Source organism: Pagrus pagrus, assembly GCF_965226575.1.
Source record: "Pagrus pagrus genome assembly, chromosome: 13".
NCBI classification, from domain to species: Eukaryota; Metazoa; Chordata; class Actinopteri; order Spariformes; family Sparidae; genus Pagrus; species Pagrus pagrus.
The window spans coordinates 14849667-14874439 of NC_140197.1; the positions used below are offsets into that span (position 1 = coordinate 14849667).

The 24773-nt window shown below is 39.5% G+C and overlaps 3 protein-coding genes across 4 annotated transcripts; all 3 read left to right on the top strand.

Moving 5' to 3' along the window:
• The first annotated feature begins 165 nt into the window (after nt 1-165).
• On the top strand, nt 166-7477 carry gdpd3a (glycerophosphodiester phosphodiesterase domain containing 3a). Of its 2 annotated transcripts, XM_084371045.1 has the most exons (10): nt 166-510; nt 1094-1136; nt 2285-2420; nt 2734-2779; nt 2929-3047; nt 3353-3442; nt 3595-3728; nt 4567-4626; nt 4881-4932; nt 6158-7477. In XM_084371045.1, the coding sequence occupies exons 1-10, from the start codon at nt 372-374 to the stop codon at nt 6284-6286; spliced, it is 948 nt and encodes a 315-aa protein (XP_084227171.1). In that variant the 5' UTR covers nt 166-371; the 3' UTR covers nt 6287-7477. The 2 variants fall into 2 exon arrangements, with proteins under 2 accessions (XP_084227171.1, XP_084227172.1); XM_084371046.1 differs by lacking the exons at nt 166-510; nt 1094-1136 and adding an exon at nt 1166-1242.
• A 1458-nt stretch (nt 7478-8935) lies between these two features.
• On the top strand, nt 8936-13482 carry ypel3 (yippee-like 3). The gene is made up of 5 exons (XM_084372126.1): nt 8936-9301; nt 10265-10383; nt 10619-10662; nt 11413-11521; nt 12319-13482. The coding sequence occupies exons 2-5, from the start codon at nt 10267-10269 to the stop codon at nt 12406-12408; spliced, it is 360 nt and encodes a 119-aa protein (XP_084228252.1). The 5' UTR covers nt 8936-9301; nt 10265-10266; the 3' UTR covers nt 12409-13482.
• Nucleotides 13483-17315: 3833 nt separating this feature from the next.
• Nucleotides 17316-24125, top strand: atp6v0ca (ATPase H+ transporting V0 subunit ca). Its single transcript, XM_084372658.1, has 3 exons — nt 17316-17558; nt 21331-21514; nt 22916-24125. Exons 1-3 carry the CDS (start codon nt 17483-17485, stop codon nt 23118-23120), a joined length of 465 nt encoding a protein of 154 aa, XP_084228784.1. The 5' UTR covers nt 17316-17482; the 3' UTR covers nt 23121-24125.
• Nucleotides 24126-24773: the final 648 nt, after the last annotated feature.

Genomic DNA, 24773 nt, shown 5'->3' on the forward strand with positions numbered 1-24773 from the left:
TATCCCAGCTTAACAAAAGTCCTCTGAAGAGAGTGAAATATTATTGCCACAGGCAGGGGAGAGGCCAGTGAGAGAGAGAGAGAGAGGTGAGGTGAGCTCTGGGTTATGAGCTGGTGCTTCATTAACTCATTTTTACTGCTCTGAAGAGTGAGCAAGAAGGAGGCTTTCTGAAGTCACACCAGTCTTTCCAGTTTCTTATCTTCTATGAAAGACAGAGAGCAGATTGTCTTCAGTCAAATTTTTGAAGCCGTTCACAAAGGGGGATTGTTGTCAGAGCTTTATTATCTGACGCAGGTTGTATTTGGTCACTGCTTTTGCGTTGGGACCTTGCAGACTCAGTCAGGACTCACAGAACGTGTTTGCGGGGCAGGATGAGCAGTTTTCTGTACTTCATCCTCCCAGCTCTGGGTGGGTACACTCTCACCTCGGTGTACCTCCTGAAGAATCCACTCATTCTGCACAGGAGGAAACGCACAGCCTTCTACTGCACACAGATCTCACACAGAGGAGGTAAGGGGACGACTGGCGGTCTGCCTTGGAGGGAGGGGAGCCATGATGTCCTGCAGGTTGTCGAGAGTAGCAATGGGGATAGAAGGATGTTTGCTATTGAAGTGTTTTTGTGTAACCACATTTTAAAGGATCATTTTATTCCCTAGTTGCACCCTGCTAGTTAATGAAACAACACAAAAGCTCTCCCATGACTCATGACTGCACAGATGTTTGATTAGGAGGTGAAGCTGAATTCTTTCCAACTGGAATCTCATTTTATTTTAGTCGGTTTTCTCAATATTAACCTGCAGCTAATTCCTCAAATGAAGATGTAAAAAGTCAACAAAAACTAATGAGAATGCAGATTTCTGATCACTAACCTCACTGTGTGCTGCAGAGTAGTGAGACTTACTGTGATCTGGCAAAATCTTAAATAATGTGACTACGGTGAGGAGCTTACTGTATGCTGTTGGATCTGTGTGTTTTCCCTGTTTTTGATCAAAAAGCCAAGAGATGTAGCCATGTGTGCCTTTTTTTCCCTATATTTTTTTTTGTTCACTTGTGACTCTGCTGCTGTCATCAACCCTCTGTTTATTACCACCAGGATGTGGAGAGAGGATAGAAAGCACGATGGAGGCGTTCACACAGTGAGTACCAAACTGCTGTTCTCGGACCAGCTATGAAAAAGACAGCTTGCATTTGGATGAAACCCTTTCACTTTCTCTTCTGTGTGCCACTCCTGTCTCAAAAAGGGTAACTCCACTAATTGTACCCATTAAAGTGTGTTTGCAGGTCTTGACGAGTACTATGGCATATGTTGAAAAAAGAAGTATTAGGCAGTTTGTGGCTCCAGAGGAAGCTGCATGTCATTTGATAAATTACCTCCAGTGATGTCACTCAGTGGCCTAAGTTGCAATATGGGTGTAGTAGGCGGCACGTCTGGAAAAGGAGGAAGAATGCGTGGAATAAAAAAGGTTCTGTCTCTGGCTTCAATTTTGATAATTTGTTTTTAAACTGTAAAAGAGAAAAAAGAGAAGAGAAGAAGAGAATGAGAAGACAAGGGAGTTGTTTCCATCGTCCCTGATGTCAGAAAACAGGACAAAGAGTAACACATAATATTCATAGATTTCAAATATCTAAAGGCAACTTAAGGTAAACACATTACTTATCATTAAACATAAGAGCATTTCACATATAAAAACATGATTTGATTGCTCATTTTGCTCCATACAGACCAGAGATCTTGATATGTTGACTGACAGTGAGATAGAGCAATCAGGAAGCTGGTGTTCAACTGGGACTAAGAGGGAATTTAATATCCAACTTCGTGAAATGTCTCTCACTATATACGATAACAGAGCGGCAACTTGGAATTAGCATGTTCCCACTTGCAAGCCTTGGATGTTGTCTGATAAACTGTCTCTTTGAGATTATTGCGAAAGCTAAACTAGTTTTGCCAGGACAATGAATTTGTAGTTAACAAATCTGCAAAGATATACCTTTAATATGAAAATGTGAATCCTAGTATTTGAGGTATCAAAGAGGCTGGATGTCAGGGCTGTCTAAAAATGCAGTGAATGACACAAAATATGTGCAGAATAGTAACTAAGCAACACTGCTCAGTCCCTTATTGCGTGCTTATGATTACACCACACCAAGTATTTTAAGAGATTTGCACATGTTGTCTCACGGTTTAAAGAGACGTGGACAAATGCTTTCTCACTGTACAAGTAACGAATGTGTGTATCTTCATTTAAAAAAAAACAAAAAAAAACCTTTCTCCACCTGTCTCCAGTGCGGTGGACCAGGGCACACAGATGCTGGAGCTGGACTGTCACTTGACACACGACGGACACGTGGTGGTGTCACATGACGAAAATCTGCGGAGGCAGACGGGCCACGATGTCACCCTCTCCTCACTCAACCTACAGGTGGGAGGACAAAGGTCACAAGGTCATGCTGCGACAGTAGTGATGGTTGACTTGGTTATTTCTTCAGACGAGATTCTCATCTTAGGGTCAAACTTTTTCAGGTTAATCATCTGCTCAGGTTTAATTGTTAAATGTCGTCAAATGTGCAAAAGATTTGCATGCAAAGCCAAAATATCAGAAACTGAGTGAGGCTGACAATTAGAATATGCCAAGGTGGATGCACATTTTTTGTCACGGTTATCATAATCAGTATCATTTTCATTCAATACTTCATAAATAACAAACCTTTTTCTCTACTTGTCAACTCTTTTAGGATTTGCCCCTGTATAAGGAGAGACTGGAGGTGACATTTTATGCAGGTGAGATCCTCCTCTCATTCTCTAATTCTCTATCATTAACAAAAGGACACTGAATAAAGAAGTAGGTCAGTGGGAGTGTGTGTACACGAGCGCGTGTGTGTGTGTATGTGTGTGTGTATGTTCTTCATTTTCACCTCTCCCTCCTACAGGTCGCTACAGCAGCGGTGCTGACAGGAAGTTCGCTCTGCTGGAGGACGTGTTCAGGAAGTTCCCTGAGATGCCTGTCAGCATCGAGATCAAAGAGAACAACAGCCAGCTGATAGAAAAAGTACATTACACATAAAAACAAACAAACTCCTGCCACAGCAGTTTCAGTTGTTGTCTTTGCAGTTTGTCAGTTTTTAAGGAAATGCATCCTGCCTGTGAGCATTTTTTTAATCTTCAACTCAAGATATTTCCAATATTTAGTCCTCCTCCGGTGTAATAATGATGCAGTCCATGTCTTGCACTCTAAAACAGCAATTCCTGCAACGTGTCTATGTCTCTATCTCGGTTCCTGTACTTTCTGCTTTTGATTTGACACACATTCATGTCTCATCATTTCACCCCTGACCCTCTCTTGTCCTCGTGAAGGTGTCAGACTTGGTGAAAAGCTACAACAGGGACGGGATAACAGTCTGGGCCTCTGTGAACTCCAGGATCATGAAGAAATGCCGCACAATGGTACATGAACCACCTGAGGGAGACAGAGTCTCTTTTGCATCATTTAACTATTGATTCACAGGCTATGTGACATTTTCATCCCCTCTAACGCAGTGATTGCTTGATCTAAACAGGTGAAATTAAACTGTTAACTTTGTCTTAAAAACTCGTAGAACGACTCCATGCCGTACAGCTTCACTGTGAACCGAGGTGTGCTGCTGCTGCTTCTCTTCTACACCGGCCTGCTGCCCTTTGTACCGCTGGGAGAGAGTTTACTGCAGTTCTACCTGCCGAGCATCATCAACAGGTGTGTCTGCAGGAGCGTGTGCATGTTGAGTTCATGTGTGTGTTCATGCATGTGTCATTATACAGATAGGTAGATGCTCTTCATCTCAGATGAGATGATACCACAGCTGTCCTCACGTCTTTGCTAAGTGTTATGTGTATTTTTTACAGGTCTTACGTACCTTCTCAGCTTGTTCAGTAGCACTTTCTATGAAGCCCATGCCTATAATAAAATATAATGCATTATGACTGTACTTATAATTACTTATACCACTTATAGTGACTTAAAATCAGCTCATAATGTATGACATCTGCCTATTCCTCTGGAATTTCATAACTTCATTTAAAGCATCCAACAGCCAATTACAGTAACTTGCAATCACATTATAACACATTATAATAGTGATTATAATGTGTTATAAAATGATTATAACGTATTACAACTATTTTCATACAATTTTCATACATTTTGATCCTTGCAAAAATGTAAGTGAGCAGCAATGAGAAAGTATTGACACTTGACCTCATCAGTAATTATAAAAGTTTTAATAATGTGATATGAATATTGTTATGAAGTATTCTGAATATGTATGATTGCTTACAACTATATGCACACAATGTATCATTACATTACATGCATTATAATGGACCTGTCGCGTTGTATAATCATAGTTAAAAGCTCTCGCTCATTATGATGCAGATGTCTATCATGCTTATAAAGATACTTGCAATGCGTTATAATAATGCATAACAGACACAGGCTTCACAGAAAGTGTGACCAAGTCTTCTTCTCTAATCTTATGTGTGGTGTGAGATGAGTGTGTCACAGCGTCTGTTGTATCTTTTTTTGTGCGTTGAAGGAAGTTCATCCCTGAGAAGCGCATCCTGAGGAACAGGCTGGTCATCTGTTTGTTGGAAAAGTGAGTGGAGTGTCTCTTACAACTGACTTGTTGTATGTAGAAATATGAGAGCAGCATTACCTAACATGTCAACAAAAAACTCAAAACATTACTGAGGACGTAACATCCACAGATTGGTGCTTTTTATGCAGAATTCCGACATTTTTGGGGTACAATGATGTTTATGTAGCAGAAAGATCTAATTCTGGGTTATTTTTACTGATGTCTGTGTAAAAACTGAATTATTCATGTATTCATTTGTGCTTTCATTACAGAGTTACAATGAGGAAGAGTCTTTTTAACCACCTTGCAGCCCGTGGAATTCAGGTATGAATCAGAATCAGCTTTATTGCCAAGTAGGTTTCCAAATACAGTACAAGGAATTTGCCTTTTATTTTGGTGTACAGCAATGAATATGGTAATAAAACATAAAAATGAGCACTGCAAAAAGACATGGATCTGTCAGTAAAAGGAAAAAAACATCAAATAATATGCAGAAAGAAGAGTGAGAGAGAGAGAGAGAGAGAACAAGGACTTTCTTTTGTTTCTTGTTACTGCCCATTATATCAACTGTAGGACGTAATATAACCGAAGCACTTAATGGTTAAATGCACACTTCAGTATTTCAGCTGAGATAAACAGTAATGCTCACAAGGCCACTAAGAGCCTCTTGAATGCATCACCTCTGTCCTGATGTGAGTAATCTCTACTGGGATGAGGTCACCCCCATCGTCAGACCGTGAGTGGTCACCGAATAGCTTGAGCATGAAAACAATTGAAGTCATATGCCGTAGCCGTGTCAGCTGCTGAGGGCATCACCGCATTTGAACGCTTGTGACTAAGAAAAGCTCTTCCCCTCATTATCCACATTCAAACAGAGGGTGGAGATTTCCTGTGTCCTATTATGTCAATATTAGGAGTAAGGCTCAAACTCAAAACAGCTGTACTTTCACCAAAATTCAGCTTGATGTAATACATTGTGTGAGACAGTCGTCTGTGCCATGGTGTATGTGTAATAATAATAACCTAAACTAGATGGAACGTTTTTCTCTAATAACAAGGAATCCTTCATATAATGATGGATAATGAGCACATAAATCCACTAGAGTAAGCTGTATATTTCAATAATATAGTAACACTGAGTAATATCACTGTATTCTGAAGTACTTATCAATACTTGTATGTTGAGGTCATTAGTTTCCAGAGAGGTGTAACTCGCTGAAGATACTGTTATAAAACTCCAATAATAGAAATCCAAAAAGACTTATTCTGGATTTGGGAGAGGCAGTGATGCATTTAAAGGTCCTCTCAACAACAATCACAGATATAGAGCTAACAATTAATTGTGTTTATCCCTGTTTTACTGCTCTGAGACCCAAAACAGAAATGAAATGTCCTTTTCTGTAGGGAACAAAATCCTGTTTATGTGCAGTTCTGTTAAAACTAGGTCACATCTTGAGGGATGAAGGTGATAAACCTGTTCTGAGTGTGTGTTTTGAGCTGTTGAAGAGGACCAGATGATTACAGTTGACTATTATATCTGTAATTGCAGGTGCATTTATTTGTGTGCAACGAAGAGGAAGACATTAAGACTGCATTTGATGTCGGGGCCACGGGGGTGATGAGTGACTATCCGACTCTTCTGTCAAGCTACCTCAGCAGAAACAGAAGTCAGGATTGACCCCAGACACATCCACACATGATATGACATGACAGACTGTGAAAGAGGAGTGAACACAAGAAGCGACTCATTTCTTCATCTGTTAGAGTTGTTAGTCATCATATTAGACACCATGCAAAAAAACAAATCATTCACCTATTTAAACTCAATCCTTAATCACTGTTGATTGAATTATGCCTGTAACCAATATGTTTATTGTTTATAACGTTTAAGGTGGGAGCTCAAAAGTTATACAGCCATCTTCCAAGTTACAAGTTGTATAAACATAATGAGGCAAATTATGATTAATTCAGTGCTTCCTAATTGGTCAGCAACAGAAAAGATGAATGATAGTGAACATTTGGGCTACATTTCAAGGTAAGGTAAAACAACATATTTGATAATATGCTAATGGATTATCAAATATGTTGTTTCACCTTGAAATATGCCTCAATGCAAGTTGAGTTTTCAGTTGTTAATCATCAGTTCACTATGTTTCTATACAACATTTCAGCTTTCCACCCTGAGTTTGACATCAGATGAAAATGGCTGCCGCGTCAATATGGTCTTTAGGGTGAAGTTTAGATTGAACCGCTCTGACAGCGTGGGGGAAATGCGAATCCCAAGATATGTGCTGTGACCCATGCAAAGAGGAATAGGAGGTGTATGGGTGCATTGATAGTGTAACTGGTTTTGATGATTTTCCAGAGCCAAACTTCTCTAATTTCTATTATCTATGTATTATTGAGGTGAAAAATGTATTAAACCGAACAGTTTGAATGTATTACTGGATGAGTGTCTATAAAACTGATTTGATCAGGATGTATTATGGAAGGAATCCATCCTTTTATAATCTGTGAACTGGAGCCACACTTGATTTAAGTGTGTGTTGAGTGAAATGAGATGGTAGCTGGTTGAATGAGGTCTTTGTTTGGTTTTCAAAAGAAGTGAGATTGTGCAGATATTGATGTTTGTTGGTAGTTTTGCTTGATTTCAGATGGGAATGTGGGAAAACATGGTGCTAGGACGGTCTAGTGTTTGTAGCTGGAGTTTATATTTAACCAGCGGGACCTCGTCACCTGACATCACATTTCTCCTGATAAGACCGTAAGCATGACTTTGTTTTGACTGTGTCTGCTGTTATTTTCTGACATTATTTGAATGCTTTGATTAAGTGCTGGGCTTAAGAAATAAATGATCTGTGACAATTCACACCGGTTTATGATTTTAAATTTCTTTTTTGTGGTATAACACATGAAAAATACACCTAATGACAACTATAAACATATCTATATTCATATCAGTGCCAAATCTAGGTAAGGTTTTGCATCTGTGTATAAAAACAGTAACTAGTCTACTACACATGTAAGTATTAACAGAGGGTTTACATGTGCAGCAAGCCTCACCTGTGTCCTCGTTTTCCCAGGCTGTGGTCAAAGTCCGGCCACACCGCTGTGAAAATAATCAACCAGTATGTTGCTGAAACAAAGCCTGTATTTTTCTGACCTGCTCGGCTGTGACTTGCCGTGTGACAAATAAGTTAATGGACTATAAGTAGATCAGTCTGTAATACAGTAGATGCAAAGAGCAAAGGTTTGAATAAGTGACCCAGCAGAGATTAAGCTCTTGTGATCTTAAAACCAGGCCTGCAGCATTGAAGACACAAAGGGAATGTCATCAGTAATGTTTTTGGAGCTCCAAAGAGTTTTTTGGCATTAGGTGGGGATTTAAATTCACATTACACATGTTTGGACTGAAAACCTTAAAGGATAAGTCCACCCAAAAGTGAAAATCCAGTCGTTATCTACTCATCTTCAAGCCAATGGAAATTTAAAGTGACGTTTCTAGTCCACAACAACATTTCTGGAGCTTCACAGCAAAACAGCATTGCAGCATTCCTCAGAAACAACTCAAGCAGATGGGGGACTTGTTTAAAAACAAAAAAATAACAACCAAAAAAAGAGCTCGACCACGTGTCAAGGGTGGATAACGTCTTTTCAAATCAATTTGGGATCTTTGGGCATATGTACATGTGGATAGATAATTAATCTGATCTATTTGATAATCGATTTCTCATTTAAAATAACTGAATTTAACTGGGAGGATGAGTAAAGTGTGTCTTCTTCTTAAATAATTTTAACATATTCTCAAATGCAATAGTTGCTATTTGTCTTCATTTTATATAAATGTAAACTGAATTATGTTTGGGGTTTTGGACTGTTGGCCAGACAAACCAAGACATGTAGTAAGAAGATGTCACACTATCACTATAAATTGAACAGTTGATTAATCAATAATCAAATGCTGGGGGTGATAGCAAGAATCAATAAGGGTTAGTAAAATGTAGCCTTTTGGCTCCAGGGTTCAACATACAAACATCAAGTCACTAACACAAATAAATCAAGAAACCACAACAACCACACCACCTCCACTTCCTTCCTGAATCTCGTCACGTAGCCACAAACACTTTGTTCCCTGCAGTGTGTTCGTGTGCACCACATCTAAAGGACATTCATCCTAAACCCACACAGAGTGATAATAACACACTAACAGCACCACTAACTATCAAACTGATAGCCACAAAGGGCTCGTGTGAAGTCCAATCTGATTGGTTGACCCACATTCTAAACGTCACCCGCAGCCTCCCATTGGTCGACGGGGATTTGTTTTGCACTCTCCAGACTTCCTCCTACTGCGTGTTTTCATAAACAAACCACATTTTTCTTCCACCGGGGCCGCAGCACGGTCATCTTGACTGCCTGCCAGCATTGTCGAAATTCAGCTCCCGTTTTAGCGAAGGCAGTGGAGGAACTTTGAAGGCTGTTAGGGATTCAAACGAGGGACGCGGGTAAACGGGCTCCGCTGCAACAACCAGAGGCTGTCTGTTTGTCTTTATTGTCCGAGCCGTCAGCGCGTGGTCGACTGTTGGACCGAGCCGACCTGCCGACCACATACCTGCTCTCACCGTCGGATGATTTCCATCCGTCAGTCGCATTGGTCCGCTGTGTAGACTGTGAAGAGTTTCGGTTTTATCAGGTAAGTCGTCGGACGCTGGAAAATATCCTGCAATGCGCATCTGAGCTGCTGTTAGCTGCTGTGTGTTGTGACAGCCAAGCTAGCCCGCTAGCTAACACGCAAGCTAGGTCAGAGCTAGTGGTCCATTTCTCTCGCAGCTGACAGATGTATCAGGCCGTGTGAGGCCATGTGTGTGATGATTTAGCGACTGACAGACGGTCACCAGTGTTGGACAGTGCATAAATAGCGCAGCACATGCTGCAGGGGCTTGTATATCGGTTGACGCTAACAGATTGCATCTAATGAAGCGAGGATTGTTTGTGCAAACTATTATGAACCAGGAAGCAAGCTGGTTAAGCTGTGCCCTAACCTGTTTGCCTGCGTTAGTCTCAACTAATTATGTAATTAATAACAACACAGTATGGGCGAATGTTAGCTTGACTACAGGTCAGCCTCTGCATACTGAGAAGGTAGCAGCACATTGAGCTGCAATTTAGTTATCAATAAAGATGAATATGTCTGAATCTGGGGAAGTCCATTTCTTATAAATAAAGACATTTATATATCCATGAAAAGTAATACAATTTATTAGATATAGACGTCTTCAGATTATGAGATATTTAGTCAAAGATTTGTTTTCCTAAGTCATAATTATGAAGTAGTGACAGCTTGAAATCAGCTTGATCAATTAAATGTTAATTTTGATTTATTCTACCTGAGCCCAGACTTTTGTCTTAAGATGTCTTGCCACCCTTAATATTCAGTTCACATAAATATAAGCATTAAAAAAGCATTTGCCTTGCAATCTTTTATTGCTGTTAACCTGTCTGTGTCTAAAGTCCTCAACTTCCTCCCTGCTATAAATGTTATCAAAATGAATCTTTAATCAGTGGTTCTTCGGTGTCAGCCTGTATGGCCCGAATCACTGATCCATGCACAACAATGTACTACCACTCTGCTTCCCTCTGCCCTCATCCTCCTCAGACATGGTGAAGCTAACAAAAGCCAAGACATTCCAGGCTTACCTGGACTCCTGCCACCGTCGCTACAGCTGTGTGCACTGCCGCGCCCACCTGGCCAATCATGATGATCTTATCTCCAAGGTGTGTATGCTGCCACCGTTTGTTGTTAATAATCATTTCAGGTAACTCACAACACTTCATGGCTCTCACACAGTTGTACAAGTAGCTGCACTGGAAAAATTGGACTGACATAAAACAAATTGGAGAACTGAAATACTTTGTAAAGCTGGAAGAATTATAATGGATGTCATGTTGTATTTGATATTTAAATGTAGCTTTTTTTTCTCTAATGTTATTTTTCTTTCATGTCTCCTAGTCGTTCCAAGGCAGTCAGGGCCGAGCTTACCTCTTCAACTCTGTGTGAGTATTTTATTTTTAAATATTACTACTTGTTAGGTCATTGAATGTGCAAAGTGGCTGTGGCTGTGCTTGTCGTAGGTTTCCAGTCCGACCATAATTACAGTGTAGATGGGAAAGAAGTGGCATCAGTAAGTGTTACAATTCGTTTATACGTGCCCCAGTTTTAAACACCACTTTCCTTAAATGTTCCTTTGTATTGACTTTGTAGCAACATCTTTTCAGATAAGTTTAATGGCCCCTTAAATGGGTGTTAGACACAAGAAAGCTGCTGAATCTGTGCTCTAGCAGTCTATAAATAGTCTGCTTCTAGTTATCTCGGAAAGGAAATTCCCAGTATTAGGTGTGTTTGCACGAACCACATTGTCAACAGATAATTTGATTTGCTTGAGAATGGACCTTGAAATGAGGTGAGTTCACTTTAGTCGCACTGTTCCCGGGTTAGTAGGGCAGAAATACACAGCCTCTCTGTGAGCTGAAGATTTGAGCCCATTAAATAACTTTAGCACATCTAACTTCATCTGCATCTAGTAGATTCCAGCCTCAATCTCTTCAGGTGAAGCTCTGTTCTAAATGGTTTCAAATGTGTTATCTCTATGACTGTTTCATGAGCTCTAGCCTTTTGTCCCCCCTAAAATAAGTTATGGCTACACAGGAAAGTGGTTCCTTTGCTGTCTAGGGTCACAGTAGTTTCATGTTAAGGAGAGTAATAACTGTGAATCTGCTGTTCAACAACACTGCCTTTGTTTTCAGGGTGAACGTCGGCTGTGGTCCTGCAGAGGAGAGGCTGCTGCTCACGGGACTTCACGCAGTAGCCGACATCTACTGTGAAAACTGTCACACCACACTGGGCTGGAAATATGTAAGTGCGTCCACCTGCAAATAAACAGCTGGCTCATTCACCGTTAAACCAGTGCAATGCTCGATGAAATAGGTCAACGTGGTTCCCACCGTGCATAACTATGGTGTAGGTTTTGATTCACAGTTCAGCATCAGATTTCAGCGGTTGATGGTATTTTGATAACAGTAGCGGGAAGTGCCACATGTGATCCAACCACGTCCTGCTTTGCTTGTATTCCCTAATTGTGTTTACATTTTTTCATATCGAGCGTTGGTAAGCTACACCCATAAAACCGGAGTTACAGCCTGGTTTCATAAGTGAGTGGCTGGGTCACCGCTGTGCAGTTGCTTTGTTTACTTTCGTTCACAACAACAATCTGAAGCTACGCCATATCCTTTAATGCACAAGTATAAATATAGCTTTCAATATTTGGTGACATTGTTGTGCATTCAACGTTTTCAACATTATTTTTAAAATTGCGTTTCTTTTCTGATTAAGCACACGTGGAACCACAGACTCATTCACTCTTATTCTCAAACTATAATAAGCTACTATTTTTTTGTAGAAGAAAAATGTATTTATTTGGCAAACGCTACACATCACAATGAAGAGTGATCATGTAGCCAGAAAGTCAACATAGTATCAAGTTTAAACACTACCTTGAAATTTTACATTTTGTTTTAGTTGAAGAAAATGACACCTTTGGAGTGTCTGCATAAATTTTTTATAAAACTGTTGTAAATAACCATAGTAGGAGTCTGATTTGAACAAAACTTTAATCTATTCTCTATTAACTCCTTTGCATCTTCCCTCTGCAGGAACAAGCCTTTGAGCTGAGTCAGAAGTACAAGGAGGGGAAGTTTATCATCGAGCTGTCCCACATGATAAAGGACAACGGCTGGGACTGAGAGGGAAATCTTCATCTTTTCTTCATGACTCTTTCAAAAGTTGCATCCCCTCGACTTAAAAGGGTTCCAATGTAGCCTCCTCATCCCGCGTACGAGCCATCGCTGTGCCACACTTTCACTTTGTACGGCTTTGCCAAGAATAGCATGTGATGCCTTATCTTTTTCTGTTCTTCATGTTTTTCCAGCGACCACAACAACACATTTGCTGATATCACTATCCCAATTGCTAGTTGTGCTGGGACATGGACTGAATGGGTGCAGGGTTTGTGTGTGTGAACGACTGGGAGACGTAGTCACACAGGCACGTGTGCATGTTGGATTTTGAAGCGTGTGTTTGAGTGATGAAACCCTTATCAGCGACCACGAAGCACGCTCTGTGGGGGCGAGGCCAGAGCAAGTCAAATATTGTCCTTATTATACATCAGACTAAGGTATTTGGTTTTCCTTTTGATTTTAAGGTGCACATTTAGACATATCTGGCCCAAAATGAGTAATGTATTTAGGCCTGTTTGAACCATAGATCATCTATGAGTGATGCAAGGGTATGGGAATACTTCTAGCAGTGGGAGGGCTTGTTTTTTATCAGTGAAATTCATGTTTTTTAATGTAAGATCAGTAACACTTGTTCATATTTTGCCAAAGGCAATCAGGATGTTGAATTAGTAATGTGGACTGCCGCACAAGTCTTCTGCAAGAATTCTTAAATCTGGAGTATGAGTGTTGTATGCTTGCAGGTATACATTTTACTGTGTGGGTGTGTGTGTGTGTGGGTGGGTGTGTGTGTCTGTGAGTCTGTGCAGCGTATGCTGAGCTGGATATGTCTGGGGTTCACATCTAGAGTTTTCACTGCACAGCCAGGATATCTTGACTTTCACTTCATGCTGATGAGATCTATCCTACATGTGTTTGTGTTTAACCTAACACTGAGCTGCCCTTACAGATACATTTACTCTATCGTGTTAAAGTGTGATTAGGACTATGTAGCATATTTATGGTGATTTTAATGTCTGCTTCTTCCATTAAAAGTGTATTATTTTAACCTAATCTTTCATTAAAATACAGTGTGTATGTAAACTGTGTAGTTCAGTTTTCATTTGCTTGTGATATTTTATTGTATAAACGCTAAAACCACTTCAAAAGAAATATAGATACTTGAGAATGAGATAATTAATTTACCCTCAAAGGTCAAATGCAACATTCAAGTCTGATCTCCACCACTTGAGAAGTGACCATCCTGTCACTTAGACTTTTTTTTAATCAGCATTTAAACTTCCTTTCCATGACCACTTGCTGGTGCACAAGGTGTAATGAGCTGTCCTCATGGTCACAGTTTCAGTTTGTAATTTACAGACAGTGTAGTTTAAGCATGTTGGCAGAGCTCTTGTTCACAGAGAGGAAGAATTCCAACAGGATGCCCTGACTGGTCAGTAAATCGGCCAGCAGATGGAGATGTGGGCACTGTTAGATTGTAGGTATATTTGTACTTTGTGATAACTGTAAATGTGCAGTATACTCAACCAAATTCAATTCAAAGTTCCTTCCTTGGCATAGGAAACAATGTGTACATTGCCAAAGCAAGTTTGAAATACAATTAAAACGACAACAAAATGTACGTAAACAGAAGAACTTTTGCTGTTACAAAAACCTATATACAGGTGAGTACACAAAATATACATAAAAACATGTATATAAAAAATCTATTACTTAAAATATATCGTATGTCAATGTGTTCATTACCCATGTTTACATTAGGTGGCCACAAACCATACATGCAGCTGGACTGCATTAACTGGTTGTGACTTGGTTGTGAGGATCTGATTCCAAAAGCTTTTTCCTGAAAAAATAAAATGTTAAATTAACTATACTCTCAGTTGCCAGTTCATCAGGTATGCATAGCTTATAAACTAATACAGTCTACTATAACAGATGAGTCCAATCACAAAGGTTGCATTGCTCAGTATTTGGTGAAAGCTTTGTTGAAACTGTTGATTTAACGACTCTATTATCCTGACTGACATACATGGGGTCGACAAAATAGTAAAAAAAAAAGCTGTTATTACAACTCACTACAGTTCAACTGCGCCACGAAACTGTAAACCTTTATAAAAAAGTTTAAATATAAAGTGAACATTACAACCTTCATGATGGTAGGATATATTGCAGAACTTCTGTTTTACACTTATTTTGTTTTATTTAGGTGTACCAAAAAAACCAACTAGTGTATGTATATAATTTATATCAAAGTGCTAGATGGTTACATTAGGCCAATGCAAACAGTTTATAAATGTATTAAAATGTATTATTCTGTTTATAAAACTTAAATATAGCATGACAATACCATTTCCATAAGGGCTCCTTCTCCTAGAAACTAATAATGTAAAAATAACACTACATAAAGAATATACAGCCATGGAAAATTAAATCAGTTTTGTCAATGAAAGCTAGAAAGTTAAGCAATAAATCAATTTTCTGTATCTTCTCTCAAATTTAAAGTTAATGCATATGTTCCTTTAACTGTAAAGAAACGATTATTACACTTGCAGAGCAGGAGAAGGTCACATGAATGAGAGGCTGCTGACAGTCATGTGTGTTTGCAGTAGCTGTTCGCTCTGCTCTCACTCTTCATCCCTGAAAAATCTGTAATGTATGAGAATGTATTTTTAAGTCCATTCTCATGACACAATTGTACTAGTTAAAAGCATTACTGAGTGACAAGCAGTGGGAAACTTTACACAAGTAGCACTCAGGGATATTAGCTTTAATTTTTTCTTCTTTAATCCTCTGTAATAGCAGAAGGTCCAATACACTGCATGGTACAGTACATGAGATGTTTTTCCCCAGTGTACTGAATATAAATGCTTGCATAAGTATCAGAGTACTGTCCTAGTTCGGGGCTCAAGGTGTAGACATCAACATCAACTGGGAAAAAACATAATAAATTAAATGGTGGAGATGACGCCAAGATAATTTGTACAATTCCTCAAAAGCCCTCTGCAGGAGGTGGAGCTTGGGGTGAAATTAAAACTTAGATTTCCCCGTCAGTCAAGTATTAGGAGAACAACTCACCAAGGCAAATCCTTCTCATTTAAAATTGTGCTGAGTTAACTAATAATTAGTATTGTTGTCAAGGCTTTTAAAGTCAGGGAATAAATCTACTGTAGCTGAGGAGTGATTTAAACCATAAAGAAGAGGAGAGAACTCAAACCTATGGGACAAATGAATGTAAATAAAGCTTGTAATCTTGGTAGAATATTCATTTACTGCAATAATGTGCCTAGATTTTTTGATTTAGACTAAGTACATAGTACAGTTTGTATCTAATGTATTGTAAGTCTTGTGGGATAATTATTTATTTTACAATGTATGTATCTGTTTTTGATTTACATTCATTAATAATGTTTGAGGCTGCGGTGCCTTGCTCCAGGACACTTAGACAAGACATGTGGCTGCAGTGGAGCAAGACAGGACTCCAATTAAATTGTTTATTTATGCATGGATACTTGGGGCAGACGCCCTTCCTCAGCATGCAAAATGTCAGCAGTGTTGTGCTGCACAATAAACAGATCTCTGGTTAAATATTCTGAAGGATAAGTGATGCAACTGTATACGTCATTTCCTTTATTGCTCCAATCTTTCAATGTAATTATATGCTACAGTGAAAAAAAAGGTTGGATCAACAAATCTATATGAGCGTGAAAATGCAAACTGGACATGATCGTTTTCAAGGAGATAGATTATTAAAGGCTAAGAAATAGATTATGTAAAACTTTGATTACCATCAAGAATATGGAAGCAAATAAGGGTCACTGTTGAAAATATTCCAGCACAAATATTAATAACACACACAAAAAATATTTCTAGCAAGTCTGTGTGAGTTATATCTGTGTGCACAAAACTTTTTCATACATGCACAAAACTTGATTGCACATTCCCAAACTTTGAATGTGTAAGATTTGTGTTTACATATTCAGATGTACGCATGCATTTTTATACATGCACACAAAATAAAATAAACAACAGAGCAGTGAAATCATTTGTTTATCATCATAATTTCACAAGATCAAAATATGAATTATCCTTTTTGGCTTCCATCCACAAGGACTCGCTGATGCTGTGACAGAAATATACATTTCAGTGAACTAACCTGTATTAAAAATTGAGTCGTCAAATATTATCTTGTAAAATGCAATTTATAAATATAATCTGCCAAAAAGAAACATAAAATGTTCTGAGGGTGATTATCAGGTGAAATGTCCTTTAAGCTGACATTTAAACACCCATTTTACAGTGTCACCTTGACAAAGGAAGCTCCAGGATTTGCCTCCAGGTTACTTAATCAGGATAATCTTAGTTTGTTTGACTCCTGAGGGGAACCTAACGTAGTCTTAACTTAACCTCTCCCCGTCAGGTTATTTCATGCTGAGAAAACAACATACACCAGACAGGCCCACATGCTGTGTGGCTAGGAGGGTGGATGTATGGTGGATGTAGACATTATGTCCCTGAGCTCTCTCTCAGGTCGTCTCTACTCTGATCTGTTTGCTTGTTGATGTATTTTTGAAGTTACAGAGCAAAACAATGTTTATGTTTGATTGTACTATTTAATAGCTTATAATTAATACGCCAGCGTGTAGTGACAACTAGCGTTTCAACTGCAGTCAGTGCACTTGCAGCAGAACATACCACAATACACACACTATAAACTGCTTAAATCTTACACAGCCTGTTACACACCCCTGTTATACATACTTTCTGTGAAAATCACAATCAAATTAGGAGAATTTCTACAAATTATTTCACGGTGCAATAAACGACAAGGGGTCGATGTTTTAAGCCTATTTGTGTCGCGCACCCCCGTGTCCACAGAAATGGATCCTTCCGACATGGTTGATCATGTGACTTTTTCCGTTTCGCCATTTTCCTCTTCTACACCGGTGCTCTTGCTGGCAGCTACGTTGTCGCCCCCTCCCAGTGTTTTAACCTGTCCAGAGCTGACGGTAGGAAAGGGGAAAACCTAAGAATAAAAAGAAGATAGTCTGCTTCGTAGCTGTATCGCCCCGAGAAAAGAGCGAGAATGTCTTCTGAGGAGAGCCCCGAGTACTCGCCTTTCTTCGCTGTGATGGGAGCCTCTGCGGCCATGGTCTTCAGCGGTAACTACACCAGCTCCTTCATCTGACATTTCAGCCTTTGGCGTAATTATAGCGCTTACGACACGCTAGCTTAGCCAGATGATACATTCCTGCGACGATGTTAGAGACGATAACACAGGACTGTGTTGAGAAAAAACAGTGTGTTGGTGTTAGCTGAGTCGGTCACGGCTCATACACACACCTGCCAAGGATGCGAGGCAAAGGCGCGGGGGGGTGGTGGTGGGGGAGGTTTGCATCGACATCTAAGCTGCTGACCACCAGCTCTTCACATTGCTAACACTATAGCTAGCTACCTCCCGATTGAGCCAGGTTGTATCTTGTCATATTATAGCTGTAATGCTGTTTGCTAGTAGCTTCTGGTTGGTGACGCAGACCCTCACTTAGGTGGCAGCTGCCCCGCTCAGGCCGACACTAATCTGTCATAATGAAGTCATCTTACAGGACAAGAAGGTCCAGATCCGTATGAATTATAACATCGGCGCGATTCTTCCTGAGATTGGATCCAGCGCATGTTTCCCCATTAGTTGTATTGAAGTGTTTTACCGGAGGGCCAGCATCAAGGCCTTAAGATCAGTGTGGGGATTTAAAGGGAAAATCCATCCATTCATTCATGTACCACCGCCTGTCAGCGTGCACGCGAGGCAGGAGGCAGGATCCACCCAGTCTGTCAGAGGGGAAATAGGATAATACATCCAAACAGTAGTGAAGTTAAGTCAATCAGGTTATGCATGTTCCTGCAGATACAGATTATTTTCTCCATGATGTGCAAATCCTCTTCCTTTTGTGGAGTTAAGTCCATTGAGTCAGTGCCAGAGTTGTTTCATAAATGTTAATTAATAAGATAGTTAATCCAGAGATGCACACAAAAAGTCAATGTTTCAACTATATATGTCCTGATTCAAGGCTGCTGTGAGGAGTACCGATCCAATACCAGCACCCTTTTTTATCCTTCCTAGATTTAAAGTCTGTATACTACACTGCTTGAAATTTAATGTGAAGAGGTTGCCTCCTGGACCCACCCAACTGGATCAGTGCATCTGTAATTAAATCTAAATGGGTTTTATTTTATTCTTCAGTTATGGTCTATGTCAGAGGTGTCTGTTTTGTACCTAATGTATACTAGGGATGCACAATATATAGAGAGCAAATAAATGATTGGCCAGATAATGGGGATTTATATAATTGGCTGTTTATATCAGTGAAATTATAGCTGGTAAATAGAGCAGATAATGATAAGCTAAATTGCTTTCGTATTGGTTCTGATCCACCATTAAAAAAACAGAGAAGATGAAGAGGATGACAACACATTTGCAATTTTCAATTTAAGTTCTGCACGGGTTCTTGAGCTGTGGAGGCAGTGAGACTTGAGTTTTAACACAACAAATCTTATTGGAGCTAAAGAATATTAAATCATCCATCTTTACATCTGAGCCTATTTTACCCTCAGGAGTGCGTAAACTTCAGGTTAGAAACTTTTTTTTAAAACACAAAAATGTTAAATTTTCAGTTATTTTATTGGTATAGGCCATGAGATGCAGGTAATTATTGGTTATCGGCATTGGCTAAAACCCAAATTAATGTATACTAAAACAAACATATAAGTTTTGACTATCCGGCACAAAGACTTTGGCCCATTTGAAGTGTTTCAAACATCCATGGGGTACCCAGCAAAAAGAGGAATAAATCATTTTCATTAATAAGTAGCACAATGACAGATTGTGTGACAATATTGGTCATCAGTTTTATTAGCTTTCTGTAGTAAAACATCTCAAAGTTAAAATCTTATCAAAAGAGGGGCTGGGCTCAGTTTAGGGGTATTTGATGATTTCGTTAGTGTAAAGGCAACATAAAGCAGGCTGAAGAAGATAATCCAGCTAAATAATTAAAATAATAATTCAGTAAACCATCACTGCAATTTGTTTTGCAATATACATACTCAATGTTTGACATTGACATCTAGTTTTGCAGTATTCTCACTACGTGCAGCTGGTAAGATCCACTATAGTCCAGGTTTTAATGCCTAGAGAACTAAAAGTTTGACCGAACCTGGATTTCTGTGACTAATAGCAATACTGATGTTGGAGATTTTAAAATGATCCAGTATTTTAATATTGGCTAATAATTGTTTTCAAATTTAAATGGCAAACATTTGGTTGATGAGTAATTGTTGAAAAATAAACTTTCCTGTTCTCACTAGCATTCCTATACTGCAGTTTCTTGTTCTCTTTAAATGTTTTGGTCGGTGCTAGATAGTAACAATAGATTTGCAAGATTTCAACCTTTTGATTCTGAACCTTGATATCGTGCACATTGTACAAACTTCTTATATTTCGTAATGTGACAGTACTGTGGTTAAGATCCATTCAGGCTTAGGAACAAAAATGCCTGGTGAAAGATCATAGTATGTGTTAAAATGATCAGTCTAGAGATCTTTAATGGGTCTGGGGTTACCATCTCGATTGGAAGATTGGTCAGGTTATGTTAGGAATAATTTCCCACACCTACAGAGACCCTTTGATACAGCAGTATAAAGTGGTATTTACAAAACTAGTCAGAAATTATTGTGGCTTTCAGTAAAATCCTCCCGGGTGCTGTAATAGTGTCATTACAGATGTTTGTTTGTTCACAGTGGAGTCTGCCCAGCATGAAGTAGAAACAGTGATGTAACGTTTAGGAAACGAGATATGAAAGCCGATCCTTAATAAACACTCAGGGCAACTCAATTAGTCATCTAATATCTGACATCTGGGTGAGGCTGAAGACCCAGTGCAAAGAAATGCGATGTCCACCCCCTTCATAATCTATTGGATGCAAATGCTGTGCAGAATGAGTCTGTGATGCACTGGCAATTTGAGGATTCAAAAGTTACATTTTTATGCAAATAAGAGCTACATAAAATATAGGAAGATAAAAAATGGTTATTGCGTTTTCAGGGATTGCTCTTTTGTGTAGCCTTTCCCTCCCAGAATATAAAGAAAAGTGCTGTGTGGTGCACAGCTGTTAAAATTATTGGAGAAAATGCTGTGCTGCTTATTTACACAAAACACTCTAACAATTGCCTATACACTAAAAACATAACTCTCAGCGGCATCAACACACCCACAGCAGCAAGTGAGAAGTGGTGGATTCGTGTTGTGTAATTTATTTATTATTTCCATCAAAGCCATGTATGATAATCAGTAATCGGCCTGCACAGGTTGATACGCTCCAGGTGACAAATAATAGACATGAGACAAGTGATTTACTGGCAGACATACACCTGGCTATGTGACAACTAAGCAGATGGGACATCAGTGAAACATGAGGTGACAGTGGAGCAGAAAGGGAAACCTACGAGAAGCTACCATTTGTGACATTAGTCATGAAAATAGTCAGATAATAGAGTATTGAAGTGGTCAGGGTGTGGTGGCCTCCATAGTGCATCACTTTTTAAAATGTTTTTCTGAAATGGTTTGTTAGGAGTCCTTAAAAATAGACACTAGTGTGATTCACAAGTACGGCTCTTTTTAGTGATATATCGCTTTCATTTCTCAGTTATTTATTGCAGGAAGTCAAATGTGTTTTGCTGTTACATCCTGTCTATTACATGTCTCTGATCGAGCGTGTCGGCTGTGAGAGCTAAAATCGATCAACTTGATTAATCGTCCTCACACGGCTCCATCTGAATCCACATCTTGTCTGGTCTGACTGGTTTGCCAGGAGTCGTTTGTAAGTAAGGAGTTGACACTGAGTCAACTGGACAGATGAACTAACTCTCTCCTCTCTTACTCAGCATTAGGAGCAGCGTATGGGACAGCGAAGAGCGGCACAGGCATCGCTGCCATGTCTGTGATGAGGCCAGAGCTCATCATGAAGTCCATCATCCCCGTGGTCATGGCTGGCATCATCGCCATCTACGGGCTGGTGGTGGCTGTGCTGATAGCAAACAACATCTCTGAGAGAGTCACCCTCTACAAGTAAGATGAACTTCTGACACAGTAGTTTATTAATATGGATTTTACATCTACTCGTTATATCTGCTCATGGGTTTTTTGTGTATATTGAGAAGAAAAAAGTATGCTATGCTACATAGTTGGTATGCTAATGAGTCGAAGCACATGTATACACTTAACTGTGAACCTCCTTAACTGCCAGGATTTTAAAAAAGTAAAGCTAAATTCAGGCTGCCCAATGACCTGGAGACCAATATTCACTGGCCTTTTATCTCTGTTTTGATCATTTACAAAGAAAAACATGGTTTATTCTTGCTTAATGTTTGATTACCCTCTAAATGGTAAATTTGCTATCTCAGGCTATTGGCTGAGTTTTGCTGGTAATGTAGTAAACTGTTTTATATGGAGGTCTGGTGAGGGAAGTCACGTCCTTGAAATCCATGAAAGCTTGTGAATTTGAGGGGAACATTTCAAGATCTTGAAAGTTTTTGTAAAAAAAGGCAAATGGAAATGGGTCATTGAAATGATATATTTTGAGAGGGCGAGTAAAAAGGCTGCATTCCGCTGTCTGCAAGTGTGTCTCTGGCAGTTTTCTGCTTTTGTTTAACACCGCAGCAAAACTGAGAAGTGTTCACACGTTCACGCCTCTCTCGTTATAATCGTCTTCTGTGAGCTTCTGTAAAATCTAGTTCTCATTGTAAAAATTCTCAGTGTTGGAAGAGTAATCAACCTTGATCTATGTCTCAAACTGTTGGGTACATTTAAGTCAAAACTTCTTTACGCAATTGAGTCCTATATATTAAGGTTTTTATTTTCTTTCACATTTTACCTTCATTTTACAGGGACAATAGAGATACAGACAGGAAATGTGAATACTCAAAATATGATTTTCTTTGCATATAATTCAGCCCTACCTCAGACTTAAAAGTGGTCCTGTTTGCTTCCAACAAAATTTGATGGGTAAGCAGTTACGTCTTTTTCAGTTTAGGGAGCAGGATTTGATAAAAGCCTTGAGATTTGATTTGTTCGCATGCGTGGTTTAGCATGCACATGTTGATACCAAGTTACAGAGGATTGTTGGCCCACACTTCCCTTACCTAGAAGACAAGGATGAGGGGTTGTTGCCAACTGACTTGATCGATTGGAAAAATGAAGTGTAGACGAATCATCAAAGATACTCAAACTTTACATGAAGAGACGGGACGGTTTTTGATGATTGTTTTGACATGAATTTGGCATGTAATAAGAGATAATAAGATAACCTGTGCACAAATTATGGACATAAGTTATTTATGAAGGCAGGTGGCCTCAAACCACTCATGCGTTATAATCTACTTCTCTGCTGTCCATCTGTACACTCAGACATTCATAATGCATCCTTGCCAAGATATGACTAAATAGATTTTCTTTGTTCCCCTCCAACAGGAGCTTCCTGCATCTCGGTGCCGGCCTGAGCGTGGGCCTGAGTGGTCTGGCAGCCGGGTTCGCCATCGGCATCGTGGGCGATGCAGGTGTGAGGGGCACCGCCCAGCAGCCTCGGCTTTTCGTGGGCATGATCCTGATCCTGATCTTTGCCGAGGTGTTGGGGCTTTACGGGCTTATCGTGGCCCTCATCCTATCTACAAAATAAGTGTCTGCATCAAACACCATCTCATTCATTCCACAGCAAAGCAGCAAGAACAAATAGGAGATTTTCACCTACTTCCATTACACCCCGTGGGTCTGACAGGATGGGATGGCAACAGAAACATGTTGGCGGTCGACTTGACAGCTGTGCCCTCAGTAGATGTGATCTATCCATATTGTTTAAAGCCATCCAGTTGTGTCAGGTCTCGTGCGTACAGAACGGGCATGAAGATGTATTGGTTGTTGTGGGATGATGTGTGGACAGTCTGCTTGAATTTGTTGTCTGATCTTAACCTGTACAGTGATCCAGAGTCCCTCCACCCCCTCTGTAAATGTAGTAACCAGTCTGTGCTGTGAGTGTGAGTATCAACGTTTATCCCTCTGCCCACTCCCCCTCCTTGAGTTTTGTTTTTCGTTGGTGGTTTTGATCATTCTCCGTTTTGAGACCGCTGAAGAATCGTGCACATTAGTGTTTTATTTTTTCATGTTCTTTTCTGGGACCATATTTTGATCACAGTGGTGAGGAACTGACAAAACATATTTTTTTTCACTATTTATGGAAAGTTATGAAGATTTTGACTTACTGAAGCTGTCTAAATGGAATAATGTTTATTGAATACCCTATATACATCAAAATATATAAATTATCTGTGTATAGTTAGATTAATTGCACTGTGGGTAATTGTTCAAAGTGCTTGGAATTCCTCTGGATGTAGTGTGATTATTAATGGAGGATGTCCACATGATGACATGGAGTTGACAGTGTGTGTGTGCGTGTGTGTGTGTGTGTGTGTGTGTGCGTGCGTGTGCGTGCGTGAGTGCGTGTGAATGACCTGAGTGCATAATGTGTGCAAGTCAGTTTATGTTTAATATGACATTCTCAAACACTAGTATCGTTTACCTGTAGTGCTGCTGTCTTGGTTTTTGTTTGTTTGTTCTGTTTAAGGTGAGAGCTCACTGTTCAGCCATGCCTGTCAGATTTCCAAATAAAACTCAACTTCCTCCAGAACATCGCTGTCGAGAATTTCTTTGTATGATATTAATACTATGACTGAACTTGCACAGCAACAAGATTTATTCTCTTCAGTTTCAAGCATTTCTTTTTAATGGAAAAATGGGTGATTAATGGTTAATTACGTTCGGAGATTAAATACAGAGCAATGACTGTTTCCTATGGATCAGTTTAGTAGTCTGCTCAGTATTGAACTGATGGCGCTAGATGAAAAGTCAAGATCATAAAAGTTATCACAGTTCATCCTGAGGTGGACATTAAGCTATTGAAATCTAATGATATAAAAGATTTTCTTGCTTTATGTTGAGTTAATTAACTCATGCTACAGTGGTCAAAATGTGAACTAAAGACACAATCGTTATATGGTGTACAGGTATATAAAATACTTTAATTTCTAGCTGTGTGCAACACCAAGAAACAGGACTTCGGAGTACCTGGACCAGCTTCCACAACAGACTTCTTGTTACCTTTTAATTCATAAATAGCACTCAATATAAGACTTCAACTTGGATGTGATTCAAGTACTCAAAATCACTTCACTCATTCGGTATCAATACAAAAGGTGTCACCAAGAGCACATTTTGCCCAGTGACACATCACAAACTGAAAAATTGACTAGCCGGCCCAACACAGAATCTGAAATGT